Source organism: Ictidomys tridecemlineatus, chromosome 5 (assembly GCF_052094955.1).
Source record: "Ictidomys tridecemlineatus isolate mIctTri1 chromosome 5, mIctTri1.hap1, whole genome shotgun sequence".
Classification (NCBI taxonomy): Eukaryota; Metazoa; Chordata; class Mammalia; order Rodentia; family Sciuridae; genus Ictidomys; species Ictidomys tridecemlineatus.
In genome coordinates this window covers 110,057,591-110,078,917 of record NC_135481.1, presented here as the reverse complement: position 1 = coordinate 110,078,917, position 21,327 = coordinate 110,057,591, and the positions used below count along the sequence as shown (strand labels likewise).

The following is a 21,327-nucleotide window of genomic DNA, read 5'->3' as shown; positions in this document are numbered from 1 at the left end:
TGCAGTATATTAAGTGTGCAATAGCATTATATCTAAGAAAACCACGTAAATACTTTAATTTTAAAAATACCTTATCACTAAGAAATGCAAATGATCATCTGAGCTTTTGGAAAAATGGTTCTGATACACTGGCTTGACCCAGGTTTGCTAGAAATCTTTAATTGTAAAACAACAACAACAAAAACACAAATCCCTGCAATATCTTTAAAGCACAATAAACAAGATATTCCCATTTATGCTTTCTAGCACATTTACCACAGTCTTGATGTTTAATAATATTTTTAGTCTGTAACTTCCTACTTCTCTGCAGTTATCTATTGAGTTCCTATATGACAAGACTCTCTGTATCTCATGTAATGAAATTCTGATAGGCAGAATATCATTGCATTTCTCTTCCTTGTTAAGGGCGCGGCCATCCTGTATCGTCAGAGACCCCAGTTGACTAGCGAAGCATTCATTGTATAGCCCTTCAGATTTGTGTGTGTGTGTGTGTGTGTCCGTGTGTCCGCCAGACTTACAAATGTATTCCTCAGGCCAGTTTTTTAGTTTTTTTAAACGCTGAATGTGATTGATAATACATTAACCAATATCATTTGCCATGTACTATTTCAGTGAAAGTAATTTATATTGCCTCTCAGATGCAGTAACATTTTGAACTAAGTGCTTTCTAACATTAATCTAAACCAATCCTTTTTAGAATAACCTACTTTCCACTCTAAGGATATTTTGCTAAGACTGGCTTGGTTGTAAAGTTTTCCACTGGATGCTCTAAAACAGTGAAAATGTTCATCTGTAAATGCAGTAAATGTCTTTGTGAAATATTGATCCTTCTTATTTTCTTGCCTCTCTGGTGACCAGACTGTGGGTGGTAACATGTCTGCAAAGTGTTTTATAGGGGATGGAGTAAAACCTTTTAAGCCAAGAAATGGAAAACAGAGCCTTAGAGGAAGGAGGGTGTTGATAAAGGTTGCATCTGCACAGAGAGGATTTGGTGGTAGAAATGCCAAGAAGGGCAACTTTGCATTTACTATAGGCAGGTGGTACCAGGAAGTGCCAGAAGAAAACCCACTTGGTTTCAGAACACATGGGCAGGTGTTCTTTGCCACATAAATTCATGACATTCGGAACAAGTTAGCAAACATTTTGAAGTTCTGAGCTGGGCTGCCTAGCGCTGTGTGTGTGCTGTTTGTTCACCTGCAGGCGATTTCAGTGCCCAGGTGTGACGGGGGCCAAGATGGTAAGCAGAATACTCACACGACAATCAAACACACCTAATGATTTTTAAAGGTACCTTTTCAGAGGATGTCAATACAGCATCCCTGGGGCCATGGTCCGAGGCCCCGTGAGGGTGCCTAGGCGGGCGTGCAGGGGTCTTACCTGTGTTTGTCTTCTCTTTCAGCCCATCAGGTCCACCCATCTGGCCGGGCAGTACCTTCTTCAAGAGAAACGGAGCCCTTCTGCAAGGTAGGTGTCTAGGAGACCTCGCTGCCCTGCAATCCCCTCCTGACCCCTTTGTGCTCAGTGCCAACCAGAGGGGGGCTGCCCTGGTTGGCACTGAGCGTGACTGAGTGGTTGGGTCTTGTGCCCACTTCTCTTTATTTCTTCCTACTCAAGTAGGAATCATGAGTCAAAACCAGGCTTCGGGGACTGCTGCTCTGGCCCGTTGTCATTGCTCATGTTCCAGAGCGTCTGGGTTGCTTTGGTGGAATGAGGATGACGTGACAATTGGGATGTGAAAATGGTATGCACACGGGGCTGAGGAGAGCGAGCCCCTGGGCTGACAAGGAATGGTTCCGCTGTTCTGACCCTTGGCCTCGTGGAGGTGCACTCATTCCTTGCTGTCCCCTGATGTCCATGTGGGCCTGGAAGGCTGTTGTTTGTGCTGAGGCTCAGAGTAGAGCCCCGCCCAAACCTGTCCCCACAGCGTCATTTGCTAGGGACACACTTGCCGATATTTGCCCATTCTCTGCTGCCCTGGACTAGCTCTTGCCCAGTGTTCTTAAGGATTTCAAAGTGCCTTTCATCTCTGTGCTGCCTAGGCTGGCCTCCAATTCCTGACCTTAAGTGATCTTCCTGCCTCAGCCTCCTAAGTCGTTGGTAGTACATACATGTGCCATGGTGTCCGACTATATTTACTTTTTTAAAAAATTTTTTTCTTAGTTGTAGATGAACACAATACCTTTATTTTAATGATGTATTTATATATGGTGCTGAGGATCAAATCCAGTGCCTCAGACGTGTCAGGCGAGCTCTCTACCACTGAGCCACAACATTTACTTTTGAAATGGGTAAGATTAAAGATGAATAAATGGTTAAAAATAGCAAAAATGATGGATTACAAATACTTTGAGATATTACTTTGTTTTGGATATCTGCTCTGTAGAAGAACCAGCCTCCAAGCGTCTTCTAGTTTTCTGTCCCCCTGAGCCTCTGCTGACTGGCAGAAGTCATGGGAGCACAGCTACCCAAGGCAGATGCACTGGATTGTACCAAGCTCTTCAGAACCGTGCTGGCTCACGGTGAGGGTGTGACTGCTTTTTGATTGGTCTAGAGCTGGTTAGTCTCCATCCTTTAGAAGTACATGCCCAGGCCAACCACCTGTGTGAAGGGGTAGAATATCCATGTGGTTAAGAGAAGAGGCATTTATCTTCAGATTTCTGGAGTAGCTCAAACAATTGTGAGAGATCACATCACATTTGGTTGTTCATGGACTGTGCCATAGCATTCTGTCTTTCTCAAGGTCTGTAAAATCAAGAACTTAAGGATTTCTTTGCACTTGGCTCCGTTCAGGTGCAATTTAGGCAGGTATGTTTGGTTAACTCTAATTTTAGTAGTTGTCATAGATATCCTAAATATCTAAGAAAATAAAAGGAATTGCCTCCACTCTCAAAAATGAGTAGTTTTTTTAAAAAAAACTATTCTGTTCTTCCTTCAGATTGTACCATTAGAAGCAGATTTTTTTTTTTTTTTTTTTTTTTTTAATGCTGGGGATTGAACCCAGGGACTTGCTCTAGGCAAGCACTCTACCAACTGAGCCATATCCCTAGCCCCTGATGATAGACGTTCTTTGGGTTTTTCTCAAGTGGATTTCAAAGTTATGCATCTTCCTTTTTCCTCTAGAACCATAGGTAATATATGAATATCATTAATGGTTGGATTTTTTAAAAAAAAGTGCTTTTATTTTCTTAGAGCCTTTTCTTATAGGATTTCAAATCCACATAGTTAAGATTTGCTGTGTGCATGTCAATTGTTCTTTGTTTCTGTGGGGCAAAAACACGAGAGAAGCACCAATAAAGTCTCTGATGCTGAGTGATTGCTGTGGGAGTTCTGTCTTGTGGTTGTAGACGTCATGATTTAAAAAATTCCTTGATTGCTCTATATGCTGGGAATTAAGCTAGTATATATGGCAAATGCTTGTTGGATCTGCATCCAATCAGGTACGGCCTTTATAGAGCTTTTTGTACATTTGAAAACCAAGAGAATCTTGGTGAGAGTTTGGTCATGTAGGTAGAGGCTTGTTAACATGAGTTTTTTTCTGTTTATTTCATTCTGTTTAAAGTGTTTTTTTTAGAGTGGGGCCAGTAGGGGGATGCTACTGGGGTTGGACCCTGGAGCTCCACCACTGGGGTATACCTCTGATCCTTTTTAAATTTTATTTTCAGGCAGAGTCTTGCTGAGTTGCCCAGGCTGGCCTCAAATTTACAATCCTCCTACCCCAGCCTCCTGAGTAGCTGGGATTACAAGATGAGGGCCTCTGTTCCTGGCTCTGTCTCACATTCTTGAGATACTTTTATTGTATGTTTTATTTTGAATGTTTCTCATCCTAATTAATATTTTCATGTGCCTTTCGTGAGTGGTGCAGGGCAGCCAGAAGTAATGCCCAGCAGCAGAACTTTTACAAATAAATGTATGGGTGCATAAAGAAGAAACAATGGAAGAAACAACAATGGAAGGTTTAGATTAGAATCATGTAGAAGAAAAGATATCTGATTTATGCCCACTTTAATTTTTCTTATTTATATTTATTTATTTGCTGGTCCCAGGGCTTGAGCTCAGGAGCACTTAACCACTGAGCCACATCTCCAGTCCTTATTAAAATTTTTTTTTTTTTAATTTTGAAACAGAGTCTCACTAAGTTTGCTGCGACTGGTCTCCAATTTGCAATCCTTCTGTCTATAAGCCTCCTGAGCCTCGGGGATTATAGACCTGTGCCCCCATACCCAGCTGTCTATGCCCACTTTCTTATTGTCATGCTCACAAATCTCCCTTTACCCACAAAGAAGTAGTGGGGTGAGGTTTTTTTTTGGAGGGGGTTGTTTTGTTTTGTTAAGATATTAGACTAGGAAAGAACTTCGTTAGTAGGGTGTCGAGGCACAGCGATTAGCATTGAGGCCCAACAGGACCAGAACATCCATCCCCAAAGAACAGTGGGAATGAATCTCCTCTGTACAGTCATCCCAGAGGTTGAGAGGGTACAGATGCAGGCTGTGAACACAAGCAGATGTGCCACATTGTGTAGGAGAGGGAGCCTGGTTTTTGCCAGGAGGATGGGATCAGAAGGACTGTCACTTCTTGGGGAGAATTGATACTTGAGCAAGACCTTGAAAATCAGAGATGTGCTTGTGTAGAAGTAGCAGAAATAGCATTGCCAGGGAGGGAAAATCATAGGGCACTGGCATCACCGTGGTGGGGACTTGGAGGAGGTGCAGAACTTGAGTGCTCCATAGACACCTCGGCTGATATTGTCAGGGGCTCCTTGACTTACGATGGGGCCCAGCCAGATGAGTGGGTGAGCCAAAGATGTCATAGGACGAGAATGGATCTAACAGGCATACTGTAGAGAGTTGGTGGTGCCCCTCATGATCCTGGGGATGACTGGGAACTGCAGTTCATTGTCACCATCCAGCATCAGAGGAGAGAACCGGACCTGGTATTGCTAGTTCAGGACAAGATCAAAATTCAAAGGACGGTTCTACTGAATGCATCTGGCTTTTGCACACCATATGGCTGAAAGACCATTGGTTGGGGACCGTCTGTGATGTGGTGCCCCAAGGGGAAGAAATGGAAGTGAAAACCTAAAATGACGTTGAAACCAGACTGACATCATAGTTGCAATGGGGAACCAGCTCGTGTGGTCTAGTGGTTGTTTGGTTTATGAGCTGTGGAGTGGAAACCTAGTACATTTATTTTTTTCCAGCACAAAACCAATTGCAAGAATTAACTGGAAGTACTCCAGGTCCTCGTTGGGTGCCGTGTCTTGTGTTTTGGTTCAGAATCCCTGGCAAGAGGGGCTGCTGAATCACCTCTCAGTGTGGAGGATAATGGGGTAAGGTGTGGTTTGGATTATACCAGGCAGGGGGTACTTAACATAACTGGTCATTCCATCAATTCACAGTATTTATTTTAAATGCCATTTAGCTTGTGAAAGAAAATTTTAGTATTCTAGCAGTTTCGGCAGGCTAGAGAGCACTTCAGTTCTTATAGAGCAGAAACCAAGCAGAGCCCCAGAAGGGGACAAACCCATTGTCTAAATGGGACCCTGGGCAGGTACAGACAGAAGTGTGGCTTAATCAGAACTTTGCTGAAGTGGCCAGCTGACAGGTGCCCCTCACCCTCCCATCTACACATATCCGTGTCTCTGTGTTATGATCTCTGTGTTCAAAATACTATTCTTAAAAAAAAAAATTAATTAGTTTAACAATCCATTTTCTTTCCAAACTCCCTGTCTCCCTCTCCACATTCCATTCACCTATCAAACTTAAAATTAGGTTGCTGTGTTTAAACACCCCCCTTGTATGAACTGTTTTAATGAGTGCATGAATCATAATTGAAAACATTCCTCGTCCCTGGTCTGACCCTTCATGTTGTCCCCAATGGTTTCATCCCAGAATGACCTGTGGAGTTTCTGCCCTTGGTAGCTCCAAGCCTTCTTCGGAAAGTGGCTACAAGCTGCTGCTGATCTTATCTGCCACTTCTCTCTGGGCCCTGTGGGCTTCAGAGCTCCCCAGAGCTGTGGTTACAGAGAGGTTTCTGCCTTTTTAATTCTACCCGAGCTGACCATTTGGGCTCACTAATCCTCTCTTCCTGGGAGCACAGGCTGGAGCCCACCCACAGGTCCCCTCTGCAAGATGGTCTTTATTCTGCATTCCTGAGTGCAGGCACTGGGGTAGGCTGGAGGTTCCCAAGGATCCCAGGGCCCACTCTGTGGTCAGACCATGCATCCCAGCCTTTCTTGTACAAGGCAGCTTGGACTCCCTTGCTAGAAGCCCAGGTGACATCACAGTGACAGTACCCTGGGCTGGTTTGTTCATTTGGTGCTAGAGATGGAATCCATGATGCTCTACCATTCCAAGTCCTTTTTATTTTTAATTTGGAGGCAGTGTCTTGCTAAATGGCTGAGGCTGGCCTTGAACTTGTGATCCTCCTGCCTCAACCTCCTGAGTTGCTGGGATTACAGGTATGTGCCCTGGCTCCAGAGCTCTGGTTTTAGCAGCTTTCCAACAGTCAGTAACTTGACCCTGCCCCCTCTGGCCTTCCCTCCACCTTCTTTTTCTCTATCACCCCAGCACTGGGCCACTAATTATTATCAAATCGGTTTCCCTGGGATGCAGCGGTAGTATTAAAATAAATTCTATCACATGAATAACAGATTTTTATTTCCATTCACTGCTGACAATCTATGGGATAAACTAATGAAATGGAAAGAAACCGTTAAAGGTAATTTCAGTGCATAGAGCAGGATTGTGCCTACCGCAAGTTCAAAAGCAAATAGGGAAACCGGAAACTGGCTCTTCTGCTCTTAAGTGCCTGTTGTTCCTGCCTGTGCACAAGGGCCCCTGTCATTGGTCAAATGTACATGAGGTCTGTTGGGATTATGAGATGACTTGCTTTGGGGAATGCCAGTTTCCCCACCTTCCCCGTTGGATGCTGAGTCAGGGGCACCTGGTTTCTGGTCTCAACCCTGCTACTTCTTGAGCTCCATGACATTAGTCAAGGCACCCAGTATCCCTAGGGCTTTGCTTTTCTTTACCTGTAAGTTAAAGAGTGCACCTCAGGGATGGTCGAGGGTCCTTATGAAGTACTAGCTCTGATTATTTTCGCAACTTCCAAAAAGTAACCTAAGATGGATTTTGAAGCCTTGTTCTGACTCAATGGAAATATCCCTTTCAGCCAGCTGTGTCCCCTGGGGGGTCCAAGGAAAGGACACAGCCGGGTAGCAGGCTGGCTCAAGAGCCCTGTGCTGATATAAGATCATTTTCAAAGGTTTCGTGGATCTTAAGTAGGAAATAAATAATAGATTCAGCCAATCTGGAAATAAATCCTATGTTGGCTTCTTGGGCAATAGCATTTTGTTATTGCTATCATAAAATACCTTAGGTTTGATTATTTATAAAGAAACGAGGTTTATTTAGCTCACAGTTTTGGAGGTTGATATCCTGGATCGGCAGCCTCATTGATTGGCTAAGAGCCTCCTGACTCTCCATGGTAAGAGTGGGTGTGGAGGAGATCACAAAAGGCAGAGAGAGGCCAGGGACAGTCTTGCTCCTCTTAAAATTTTTTCATGGGCACTCATTCTTCAAGACCAGTGCTAATCCCTTCCCAGGGCACCCTGACTGACCTCACCACCTTCCTGTGGGCGCCACCTGTCAAAGGTTCCGCCACCTCTTAACACCACCACACTGGGGGCCTAGCTTCCAACACAGGAACCTCTGTGGGACAGAACATAGCTAAACCATCGCAGCCCCTCTGCCGGGGTAGCAATGCCCATCTCCTGTGGCGCTCACAAGGACCCCGGAGTCAAGTCAGGAAACCTTATAGAATAGCTTGTTGTAAATTTCTAGCCAGGGTCTCTGCTGGAACAATTCTCTGTGACGGTGACTCTTTGGAAAACAGGACTCTTTGAAAATCCTCCAAATGATGTCCCGGTGTTTTCCCTTGCCCTGCTATTTACACGGATAGTCTCAGGATGGGGCAAAAGACTGGGGATGGCCAGGCCCTGTTGGATCCCCACCCACATCTGAAGGGCAGCTTGTTTGGGTCTTAGCTCAGACTCCCGATTCCTTACTTACAGGACTGCTTCCTTGAGAGGTTGCTTAGCTCACAAATAAAGCTGCGCCCTCTCTGCTGAGCACGCCTAGGTACTGGACATGTGCAAAGCCGGGGGAAGCACCCCCGAGCCCAGGCTTGGGCACTTCCCTTTTTGGGGCCCAGTTCTTTGAACTTGGTCTGCAGTTTTTACTGTAAAATGGGCCTGCCAGATGTGTTTCCCAGAATCCCTGTGAAGATTAAAGGAGAACCATGAAGGGGAACGTCAGGGCCCGGGCCTGGCACCTCCCGGGCCCCTGGTGAATGTGTTCAAGGAGGAACGTTCCAGAACTCTTCAAGGCGCCTTCTCCCAATCCTTTGTCCTCTGCATGGTTCCTGCTCTCGCCCTCATTTGGCTTCTCTCTCTGTTCAAAGCTGGTTGTCACTGCAGGATCCCCATGTCTGGCCTTAGCACCTGGCCTCTAGTCTGGGTCACTCTTTGCTTCTCTCCACCAAGGCCCCAGACCTTGGGTTTTGTTGGGGTTCGCCCCGCCTCCGCCACTCAGCCCTTTTCCATTTGGTTGGAGCTGCCGCCCTGGGCTCTTTGGCTTCTTTCATTTGCTCCACAAGCTGACTCTTCTGTCCATTGTGCAAACAAGGGCATCCACCACCTAATGCACAGACCTCCTGTTCCTTGCCCCCAGGCGCACCCATTTGGAAAAAAAAAAAATTAGTAATAACAGAAAAGGAATGGGGTGGGGGAGGGGTCAGCCCTCTATGTTTCACCCCAAGTCCTAATTGCCTTCTGTCCTCCTTTGGCCCGGGAAGGCCCTCTGGGTTTAAGGAGAGGCCCCCTTTTTTCTTGGTGTTATATGTTCTATTGTTGTGCACCAAGTAAACATTTTTATATAACTACAATCAGAAATTCAGATGGGGCTTCTGCTCCCAACCAGGGGTGGGATTAAAGGGGTGCCGCTAGGCTCTGCTGATCACTTGCTCTTACATTATTTAGAAGGTATAAGGAAATGGAATTTTCAAAAAAGTCTTTGGCTAATTCCGGTCTTTCAGATTTGCCCCATTTCCAGTCACCCCGACTTCCCCAGTGACTACAGCGTGGCGTGGAATCTTGGAAACCACTCGTCACGTGTTCTGACCTTAATTTCAGTTATTGTCTCGGCTGCGTCTCTGGTAGCCACTTCATTGGAAATCCAGTGTGACACCCCGAGAGGTTGGCAGGCCAAGGAGCAGAAATGGCAGTCAGGGGCTGCCAGCCCGAGGACAGGAAATTGAGAGCATTTCCTGAGCATGTCCTCTGGCCAGGCAGCTGCCAGGTGCATCTGGGTGAATCTGATGTTTCCGGGTGGCTGCCCCAGGAGGAGGTGGAAACTGAGGCTGGAGTTTGGAAGAGATGGGGCAGGGCTGGCAAGTTGCTCATCCAGAAGTGACCATTGACATTACGGGCATAGATCCAATGTTCAGGGAAATGTAGAATGGAAAGAGGGGAAAGGTCCAGAGAACAGAGCTAAATCATAGACCGGGATTAGAGTAGAAAGAGGAAAGGTGGCCAGCAATGACAGTGAGGAAGAAGTGGCTTAGGAAGTAAGGACCTCACTAGGCAAAAGCACAGAGTTGCAGGAAGAAGAAAGAGGGGTGGGGCCCTCACGGAAGGTACCCCTGCAGGTGTTGGCAGAGTGGTGATTCATGGCTTTGTACAAGCATGCCAAACAACATCAGGGTGATTTTAATTATTATTCCCCCCTTAACATCACCACCCCCCAGATAATATCTACTATTTATATTATCAAAATAATAATCTTTTGTTATAGAAAAGAGATAATAATATAAAGATGAAAATAAAAATTTACTAGTAATCTAGCCAACTGGACATAATACCTATTAGGTGTTTTTATAATTGAGGTGAAATTTTCATTTAACAAAATTAACCATTTTACAGTGTGTGGCTCAGTCACGTGTAGCACAGTCACAGTGTTGAAAAACCATCGTTTGTAACTAGTTCCAAGTGGCTCACACCCCAGAAGAGATTTACTACCCATCAGGGACTCACTCCTCCTCCTTCTCTCCCACCCCTTGGCAATGACTCACCTGCTTCATTTCCTTGGATTTACCTCTTCTGTGCATTTCATAGAAATGAAATCATACAATTGACCACTCAGGTCAGGCTGGACATATCCTTCACATCGGCTCGATGCGGTAGGTATTGTTACTCCCATTTTGGAGATTGGGAAAAACAAGGCCTGACGTGATTTTACTGCTGATCACAGAGCCGTGGTAAAACAAACAACAACAGCAACCAAACCCGGGAGTCAGACCAGTCTGGAGTTCAGAGAAACGTAAATATTTCTAAACAGTTTTCCATCTCAGAGGTTTTGATGTTTGCCAATGTTTTGCAGCCTGGAGAAGAGGGAGAACTCTGTTATCATGCATAAAAGCAGTTTACAATGGAGGGACAGAAAGATGGAAATGGATACATATGTTGTTATCTTTCATTTAAGTAATTAAGGTATTTCGTTTTCTCTCCTTGTTCCTACACAAGACTGTTTTGTACAGTTCACTTCATAATTGGAGAGAAAACGGGAAATCCTAAAATTAGTCATTGAAAGATTAATAGAATGAAAACAATCCAAGTCTTAATGAATATTTTATTTTTGTCTATGTGGAATTTTTATTAGTAGATACAGACGTAGACGATTTTATGCTAATAGGGAAAGTTTCCTTTTAGTTTTAATCCTTTGAACCTTTAAAAATGTTTTTCTAGTGTATTAAATTGAATTAGATTATAAATATAAAGATTAAATAAGGATCATATTGCCCTGCGAAGCATGCTTTTCTCCAAGTGGTTGGTCTTAAAGGACAATTGAAAAAGGAAGTTCTGTGTAACTGTGCCTGGATGGAAGTCAAGAAATATTTCTGTAAAATTGACAAGAGATGTAAACAATGAAGAAGAATTTTTTAGAATATGTTCTCGGCAAGTTGTTCAAGTTGCAGTTTCAGAAGTAGACTTAAAAGCATCCACCTGTAAACTGCAAGGGGTCAAGTGTGTGTTCTTGTTTGGTTCCCTTGCCAACCGGGAGATGTGGCTGAGCATTCTGGCTGAACCTGCTGTGAGGTCCAGGATGGCCTGGGACATGTGCGTGCATGCACATCCATGGGGAAATGTGGCCCAGGCGCTCAGGCTTTTATCATTGCTCAGTGTGAGCCTCCAGAGTAAAACTTTGCCTCCATCCTGCTGCGTTCCCCTCTACTCAGCAGTGTTGGCCTTTGTGAGTGAGGGCTCATAGGCAGACCATAGCTGACATTCATGTTCCCACCAGGCACACTGAGACCAATCCCTGCCTTGCTGCCTAATTGCCTTCTGACTTTGAGAAAGTTTTATAAACTGGGCCGGAACTGTGGCTCATTAACAACTAAAAAAAATATTTAAAAAGAAAGTCTTATAAATCTCTTTAAGCTACTGTAAAATGCAAAAAGTACCAGTTCTGAAAGACGACTGATTTCAAGGACTGTAATTATCATGAGGATTGATGATGATCTGCAGAGCATCCCAGCATTTAGTAGGTGCTGCCAGTGCCCTTGACCTGGCTGCAGAAGAGGGAGCGAGACTTGGAGAGAAGAGTGTGGACCTTGGAGCTGGCCAAGACCCACCTCTGCCATCTACCAGCCGAGTGACCTCTAGCACCTGATCTGATTGGTTTGAGCCTGCCCTTTCCGGTTCAATAAATGGTAGTGTTCATTTCACGGGAGTTTTTGAGAATGAAAAGATAACATGTACAGTGCTTGATAATTACTGGATTCCAATAAATGGAGTGAATTATTTGATAGCATTTGTGTAGCATCCTGTAATTTCCTAAGGTGCTCAATAACTACCATCCCCAAATGACCACATTAGAAACAGCAGTAACATTTTAAAAAAAAATTACTTTTTTCCCCCTTGGTTGAACCGAAGCCATACCTTTGGAGTATTTAAGACTATTTTCAGGCTCTCTAGAGGTCCTGGTACATGAAGGCAAATATCCACGGGATGCCCACAAGAGAAGTAGGACTTGAATCCTTATCGGGTGGTCTCCGTGACACTATTGAGTGACTGAGACCCTACAGAAATGTGACAGAGAAAGACAGAGAAAGAAGGTTCCTTGGGGTTGGAGGGGGATTGCTCATCATCTGTTCATTCACGTAGTCTTTCTGATGATAGCAGAATATGAACCAGCCTGAAACATTTCCCCAACATCTCTTTCAGAGAGCAGAGGAGGTGGGTAGGCAGGGGCAGAGTGACAGCCAGCCATACGTGCCAGGGTGAGGAACTTTAGCAGATCTTTGTCCCTACCCTGTGTCACCATGGTGCACATTCTTGGACCCCCTTTTTCCTGGGCTATGATTTTTAATGCGGAATGCTCGGGATGATCAGATTTTGCTTATTCGACGCAGGTTGTGGGGAGCGCAGGTCGGAAAGCCTGTGACATGTACAAGAGACTGGATCTGGGTTGATCACATACATCTTGTGTCCCAGACTTGGAGGCTTCAGTCTTTGTGTTGTGCCTTGATTTGGAAATGAAGCAAGTATGAACAAAGGTTTTAGCCGACTTGGGAGTGGCTCAAAGGGACAGTGTGTACCAGTAGCCAAAGCAGAGCCCCCTTTTCCTCTGTGGGACCTGCTGCCTGACCCACTCCTGCACTTCCAACACTCCAGGTGTCTTGCCCTCCATTGCATCCCAGGTCTGGGAGGTTTGGAGAATGGCTTGTGTCATACATCCACGTGGAATCTGCCAGCATAAAATAAGGGGCGCCAACGCAGGGAAGAAGTCGAGGGGAGGGGCTCTTCTGCTTCTGGCTTGACCTTGAACTAGACGGGTTCCACTTTTTACACAAGCCAGCTTGGAGGGTCTTTTCCTTGCATACAACCAAGAGTCCTGGCTAGGAAGGGGTCTCTAAATGAATAGCACCAGTTATTTTATTTTTATCTATTATCTCCCTGGTGGTTTTGGGGTATCCATGAAATTGCAGTCTCTCTATTGTCCTAGGAGGCCCACCTGGGGGTTCTGCTGTCACTTGGAAGAACTTAAGGTGGGCTTGGAGAACTTTCCAGAGGTGGTGACTTCCCTTAAGCAACAGAAGTATGATCAAGGTCATGATAACACCTGCAGCCACACACCCTGTTAGAGTCACAGGGCCCTGCCCTGTGCATTAGTTCATTTCCATTAGTTCATTTCCTTCTTGAGACTCTTGACCTATCAGAGGAAGAAACAGAAGCTCAAACTCAAGTACTGGACCAAGCCAAGGTGTGTGTGTGTGTGTGTGTGTGTGTGTGTGTGTGTGTGTGTGTGTGTGTAGATGAGTGTGCCTAGGTGTGTGTTTTTATGAGGAATTGCCAAATTCAGGCCTGTAGCGCAGAAGTTATTTTAGGGCTGGGTGCAGTGGTATACATCTGTGGTTCCAGCTCCTCAGAAGGCTCTCTTGCAAGTTTAAGGCCAACCTGGGCAACTGCGGGAGACCCTGTTCCAAAATAAAAAGAGCTGGGGATGTAGCACAGTGGAAGAGAACCTCTGGGTTCAGTCTCCAAAACCAGAGGGGGGTGCTACTTTAGCCAGTCCTCATTTTCCTCCAGGTTCCTTGACTCATGTCCAGCATGTGCCATTTTTAGTTAAACGGGTTTACATAGAGAACTGTGTCCCCCAACCCCGTCCCACCCATGTGGAGTTGAAGTTTTTGAAATGGAACACATTTTCTCCTTTAGCATCTTTTCTTCCCCTCACCACATTTTGGATTCATTGCCAATAACTTCAAGTCTCATTAGAGGTGTTTTAATTTTAAAAATTAAGTTGGGAACTAGCAAGTGAGATTGAAGAGGCAATGCCTTTGGTTCTGAACGGGATTTTCATTAGTCAATTACTCTTCAAATTATACTGATTTAAGATGTGATTATTATTATTTTTCCTAAGTATTCTGGATAATGAGAGAAATGCACAGGCATCCCAGACTAATGGTAATCTGAGATTCCAGGGTCTGTCTCATCCCCCACCCCACCTTCAGCAGCATCTCCCCACTGCCCCCACTGCATGGTTTGTCTGAGACACTCTGCCCTCACCTGGTCAGTATGACTGCCCGCACATGTTTCCATTTCCAGTTCCAGCCATGACCACTGGAATTCCAGTGATCTGGCCACTGTGCACTGACCCTGTGACCATGTGATACAATGCTCACCATCCTGCAGCATCTGCCATTTGGTGGAAATCTACTGTTATTTTACACCCTCCTTGATAAGCCTTGCCTTCAACCCTAACTCCCACTGTCTAACCCACCCTCCTCTCCCCAGACCAAACCCACTTACTACTACAGTTATTAGAACCTCCCCATCCTCTTTAAGGAATAAAGCCAGCTACTGAGAAGGGAAGTGGTGATGTCTCCCATCTCCACCCTGATTCGTGTTTCCCCTTTACTTTCAAAGATGCGTGCACCACACACTAATTGTTTTAATCAGCTCTTTTGCTGCTGTGAATAAAAGACCCGACCAGAACAACTATAGAGGAGGAATAGTTTATTTAGGGGCTCACGGGTTCAGAAGTCTCAGTCCATAGACAGCTGGCTCCATTCCTTGGGGCTTCAGGTGAGGCCAGACATCATGGCAGAAGAGTGTAGGAGAGGGAAACAGCTCACATGATGATCAGAAGCAGAGAGAGAGACTTCACTCACCAGATAAATATGTACACCAAAGGCATACCTTCAGCGATCCAATCTCCTCCAGCCACACCCTACCTACCTTCAGCTACCGTTCAGTTAATTCCATCAGAGGGTTAATTCACTGGTGGGGTTAAGGCTCTCAGGACTTGATCATTTGTCTTTGAAACCTAGCATCGTCTCACAGATGAGCTTTCAGGGGGATACTGCACACTGTGCCATGCACTAATGTACTCTCTGTGCACATGCTCACGTCCCCTTTGGTATGGGCCCCTTTACTGTGTGAATGTGGCTAAATGTGTTTTGGACATTGCTGCAAATGTAATGACACCTCTTTTGCATGGGGACTTGGAGTGACATCAGGACTAAGATATGCACATTTGACCACACAATTCAGGAGAGTCACCGTAGGGGAGGCAGTGACATTAGCCATCGCTGCACAGGCTATACCCTTCCTTTAAGTCTTCCATGGTTCTTGATTTTTTTTTTTTTCCTCAGAAGTTGAGCCCTTATGCTCTAGCAGGAACCACTATGTCTTTTTGTCCCTTCACTTCTGTCTCTTCACCGGATGACAGCTGGAGTGTCCTCTCCTTAAATCTGGGGGGTTTTCTTATGTCTATCCCTAGCACTTGTAGGGTACCTAGCACACTGCAGGAAATCAACGAAAGTATAATTCACTCTCGTGGATCAAATTGTCGTCTCCTCCTCAAATTTTATATGTTGAAGCTTAATTTCCAATGGGACCGAATTTGGAGATACAACCATAATTAAGGTTAAATGAGAACACGAGAGTAGAGCCCCAATCCAATAGGACAAGTGTCCTTAGAAGAAGAGGAAGACATACTAGGAACATTAGACATGCAGAGGAAAGACCATGTGAGGACTTAAGAAGGTAACCATCTGCAGGCCAAGGAGAGGGGCCTCAGGAGAAGAAAGACCTCAGGAAAACCAAACTTGTCAGCACCTTGAACTTGGATTTCCAGCCTTCGAAGCTGAGAAAATGAATTCTTATTGTTTAAACCACCCAGTCAATGGTATTTGTTACAGCAGCACAAGCTAACTAATACATTTGCCAACAGCCCAAACAACTTATTGACTAAAATTGGGTTTCTGGGGGTCAGCTTTGGCTGCTAAGGGAAATTTGAGAAGATCCCAATGTTGACTACTCTAGGTTAACGTCCAGTAATGGGCAGCTGCATCCATCCCTCTCCTCTTCTTCGCCCCTGGGGAGGCAAGCTTCATCAAGGCACACTGTTTAAGCAGTTTTTGTACTGCTAGGAAAAGTGAATGTTGTCATTATCTAAGATTCTGGGCCCCTGGGAAATTATCTTATCTTGAATATAATGTACTCTGAGACCTTGGCAATTCTGTACACCTGTAAATAATAGCAATTATCATGAAATAAAAAATAGCTAGAGGAGTCTCAAATAGGAAGATCTGCATTGTGGCCATAGACCTTCCACTTACTAGCTATGTATACTTGCATATGTAGCCTAATCCTTTTGTGTATGTTGGTTGTTGCTTTGTTTATGTGTGGTGTGTGTGTGTGGGGTGTGTGTGTGTGTGTGTGTGTGTGTGTGTGTGTGTTGCTATTTGGAAACTGACCCTGACTTGCATCTGGAATGTCTCCTGTTCCCCCCAGTTCATCCAGCCATGTACTTCTAAGTGATGCACCCACACCCCTCCAGTTCTCCAGTGTGTTTGCCCCTCCCATTTCCCTGGTCACAGTCCTGGTTCTGGGTGATCATGTGAACAAGAGTGCTCTAGTTACAGTAATCCTCAGACCTTTTTCCTGAGAATACTGGGGAAATGCTAGATTTAAAGCTGATGTTGTAGCCTGACGGGCTGCTGGCAGCCACTGTGAGTAGAGGAGAACATCTGTCGGCCCATTTCTACTAGAAATGGAGCTGACTCGGGGACAGACAGAGTAGGACTTGGTGGAATGCTGTTCGAAAGGCATCACTGGCCCTGGTTTTCCTAGTCACAGGAAACAATAAATTCTTTTGAATTTGATTTTTAAAAATTTCTTAAGGTGGAAAGATTCCCAACTGATAGAGCTATTGACACCTGCCCTGTACACCAGGTGGGATCTTTACACTATGGCTCTTTTGGGGAGAGGGGTGCTGGGGATTGAATGCAGGGCCTTGTGTATGCTGATCCCTGCTTTACCGCGGAGCTACACCCCTAGCCCGATGATAACATTTTTAAGGAAGATCAAGAATGCAAAGGCCGGACAATGCTGTTTGAACACAAGGAATTCTTATTTGGAAAACCCAGTCACTGGTGCACTGTGGGTTTTGTGTCAGACTCTGAGCAGCCTCAAGAAGATGGATAGATCCTTGGTACAATGGCACCTTATACTTGGAAAGTGCTGTGATCATCTTTGGTAGGAAGTGTGTTAGCAGGGAGAGGAGGGGAGATGGAGAGGTCTTTGAGACTTTTGATTTGATGGTGAAAATACCTGCATGGAGTCCTGCTTGGGAGGGAATGGACTGGTGAGAAGGTCCTGCGAGTCGTCATCCTCACAATTTGGAATGGGGCTCGGAAAATGAGCAGGACACACCCAGCCAAGTCTCTGATGGAGGAAGCTCACAGGGAGCCCACCCTTGGGTGTGATTCTCATCCAGTCACTTTGATTCTCTATTGCCACCAACCAGAGACCATGTTGAAAGATGCATCAGGTTCTGTTCACCTTGGGGGTGCAAGCTAATGACAGGAGAGGTAACCAGCTTTCTTCTGTTTGTTCATCTGGGAGCTGGTTCCCAGGCAGATAGTTTGTGGAAGAATTCACCAGCTGTATGTAGATTTTTGTTGGTTATAGGTTTTGGTTTTTTTTTTTTTTCCCAGTAAAATGTTTTGGAAATGAATGGGCCCCAACCGTCTTATTATACCTATTTGATTTCAGATTTCTATTATGCACATGGAGTGAACCTCAGACATCTTACATGATTAAAAAATAGGACTGACATAGATTTTGTTAAATCAATGTGGTAATTTAGAACTGGGTGAAACACAGAATAACAAGAATTTCTCTAACAATTCAAGTGTGTTTTATGAAGGCCCTCCAAACCTGCTTGTTATCGATACTGTTAATGTAATATTCAGATTCCATTTTGAACAGACCAGCTGGCAAAGATTATGAAAATGCCGATCTGTCCCCAGAGTGTTTTTTTTTTTTAAATAATTTCATAACCAGAGAGTTAGGTTCACAAATGTAGGTTAAGATGAACTTATGTCTATATGTGAAAATAGGGGGAAAAATGAAAGTTCTTTAGCATAATCTTTGAGGAGATCTTTGCCAGAGCACATAGGTAAATTGTGCAAGCTTTAAAAGTGGGTTCTCAGATTATTTTGATGGGCAACTATATTGGTGAAGTAATTACCTTAGAAATTATTATTTGAACACTGAAACTTCGTAGCAAGCATTTTGCTAGTGAAGAAAACATTATACATGGAAACTAGAGGTTTTATAAACAAGCAGACCAGTTTCACTGAGATTTCTGATATCCAGGGGAATACATAATAACCAAGATCTTTTTCAACTGAAGGCACATATAATTGTAGTTGCACCTTGGAGATTGACTGTTTAAAAAAAAAAAATCCTTCCTGTGCAGAATTTGTCAAAATGATTAAGGTGTTCAGCAAGGCCTGTCAAATCAGTGAACCATTTGCTATCTTCAATTAAACAGAGTCTCCATACATCAGCCCTTTGTAAGTATTGTCTAAGTGGTTAATGCTGCCTCTTAAGTTTTCCAATCTCTTAAGCATGTGTTGCAATAAAAAGAATTTAGCATCGTTTTTGTATTAATAAAAGATTGAGCAACCATAATCCAAAAATCCAAAATTTAATCTGAACTTTTTGAGTTCCAATGTGATGCCAGGAGTGGAAAATTCCACTGTTGACCTCACTTGATGGGTGGGAGCCAATATGCCGATGCACTATAAATACTGTATAAAATTATCTCTGGATATGTGTACGAGAAACAAAATGAATTTCATGTTTGGATTTGGATCCCATGTCTGAAATATCTCACCATGTCGATATAAACATCCCCCAAATCTGAAAAATATCCCAAATCAGAAATATGTTTAGTCATAAGCATTTTGGAGGAGGGATGCTCAACCTGTACCCCGACATGGATTTTATCTTGAGTGTGCCTGGGCTAAGTTTCATTGTCTCTAGTTTATGCTCATTAGGTTGCTGTTAAGGGTCAGTTGAGATCTTGTAAACATGTGTTCGCCACTCTGGACTGCTGCAGAATCAAGAGTGGGGAAACCAGTACCCTTCCTTGAGCTTCGTACATGTGTCAGAGGGTCCCTGTCTTTTAATAAATAAGGTCCATATCCTTAAATAACACAAATAGTTCACTTTCAGGCCCCCATTGCCCATGTGCACGAGGCTGGGTGCAAAGCTGGATGCACCCAGATATGCCAACCAGGAGTTCTTTGGCTGGTGCCCACACTCCCTAAACTGACAGGCTGAGTTAGTCCTAGGAACTAAAAGAGGGCACATGTGCATGACAGTTTTGCCAGTCACCACAAACACACGGTGCCTTTCCTGCCAGTTCAGAGCTTTCTGGTACAGCTCGAGTCCTGGTTGTATCGGGAGTAGTCCTGACTCTGTGCTCAGGAGGACAGGTCCTCCTTCAGTTGCAGAAGAGTGGTTCTATGACAGATGACAGTCCTTTTGATCAAAGGGACCAGGTAGTGTTTAGTACAGCAGCTCACTGTAAAACTGCCGAGAAGAGGTATGTAAAAACACAGTGCTCAGGCTGTTGGGAGTACCCAGACTTTCAAAAACCATTCCAGGTTGAGCATCCTTAACCTGAAAACCCCAAATCTGAAATTTGAACTGCTCAAAATGCAAACTTTTTGAGCACCAGTATGATGCCATAAGTGGAAAATCCCACACTTTATTTCATACACAGAATTGTTAAAAACATTGTATAAAATTACCTTCAGGCTATGTGTATAAGGTGTATATGAAACATAAATAAAGACTTAGGTCCCCTCCCCAGGAGAGCTCACTGTGTATGAGCCACATGTTTTTAAACAACCGGAATAATGTTCCTGTGTCCTAAACAATCCACTCACAGTGTCTATTGGCCAAAGTTGCAGACTTTAGCGTCTGTTGTTGCTTATCTGAATTTCCAACAACTGACCTGAGGCATTTCCAAAAGAACCAGAAATTTAGAAGTTCTGCATTTGGCTTTACTGGATTGGGTCAAAAGTGGATGCAGAATTGGGGTCAGGATGTGAGGGTTCCAGATTTTGAATGCATTTTGGCTGTTTTTATTTTACTTAAGTTTTGTCATAATCTTAAAACATATGTATTCAGATGCAGTTCATATCAGCTTCCAGATGCTCTGTGAAAACGGAGTTGGAAGGAAGGACTTTGTTCAGGAACTGACCCCATACCTGAAAAGTTGACTCAGAGCCAGAGCTTCGTCTCAAATTTGTTGCTCTTTATCCTCTGCTTTAGAGCTATTGGAGAGTCTTCATCTGGATGCCTGGATGCAATTAACTTATACAACATATCCCACCTGTTCCCAAAAGAATTTGCAATAGCTTGCAAAAATGCTGTATAACTGGAGTTTTTTCACAAAGGAAGTACAGAAATTACGACAAAGGGAAAATGAAGACAAGAAACCTAAGGTAGAGTTAGAAGACAACATGAATATATTAAATTAATAAGTTCTATGATTTATTTTACATGGTGGACGATGGTCATGAATTTGGCTCTGAGTTTCCTAATAGCCAGGGTAAAGAGAGAAACATGATCACTTACATGGCTTAAGTGTTCCGAAAGTTAAAGCATATTTCTCTCTCAAGAGGTACTAAGACCCAAGAGACATCATTTGTTCTTTTGATCTTAGAATGAGAGAGAGAGAAAGACCCTTAGTGATACAGCAAGATGAATCCTTAAGATTATGCCTTGAGTCCAAGGGAGTTCCCTGTACTCTTCAAGCAGAGCAATGCAGCAGACTTGCCTGGGGATGTCTCCTACTTGAGTCTGGATGATGGGTCTGGAGTAGGGTCACAGAACTTGTAGTTTTCAAAAGCTCCCGGATGATTCCATTTTACAGACCGACCGGATGATCTCTGCTAAATTTAGGTCATGAAAAACAGGTCAGTAGACTAAACAGGTGACCAGAGGATCAAATACAGAGTTGGTGGCACATGGGGCTAATCGAGGTGAAGCCCCCTGGAGAGAAGGGAGGCAGGCTGGGAACACAGGAGGGGAGAACAGGCTCATTCCTGTGACAGACCCTTCCCATCCTTCCTGACCCCTTGCACAAGTATAGTTTAGAAGATGAGGCAACGGGGCTTGGGAGATGCCATGTCAATGAGACGATTGAAGTGAAGCACACCGGACGTATCTTCAAATTGATTCACTTTATTAATTAGACTTATCTTCATAGAAGAAGAAAACCTTACCTTTTAAAAAATAAGATTGAGGCCAGTGTTTCTGAGGCTTTAGTGGCTGCTGTTGATGGACTCGCCTGCTGTGGTCTGGGCATTGAGCTTGGCGAGTGTCTGCACGCCCTCACTGAGCCTCACCTAGACCTGTGGGGCACAGGGAGGATGTGGAGAACACGGGACCCACCCAGC

The 21,327-nt window shown here is 44.4% G+C and overlaps 1 protein-coding gene across 5 annotated transcripts in view; it reads left to right on the top strand.

Annotated features, from left to right (window-relative positions):
• Positions 1 to 21,327, top strand: part of Foxn3 (forkhead box N3) — a 384,532-nt gene that overhangs the window by 273,228 nt on the left and 89,977 nt on the right. For all 5 annotated transcript variants that reach the window (XM_078050695.1, XM_078050694.1, XM_078050691.1 and 2 more), the window contains one exon: positions 1,400 to 1,464. In XM_078050695.1, coding sequence (XP_077906821.1) covers positions 1,400 to 1,464 — 65 coding nt within the window. The remainder of the gene's footprint in view (positions 1 to 1,399; positions 1,465 to 21,327) is intronic.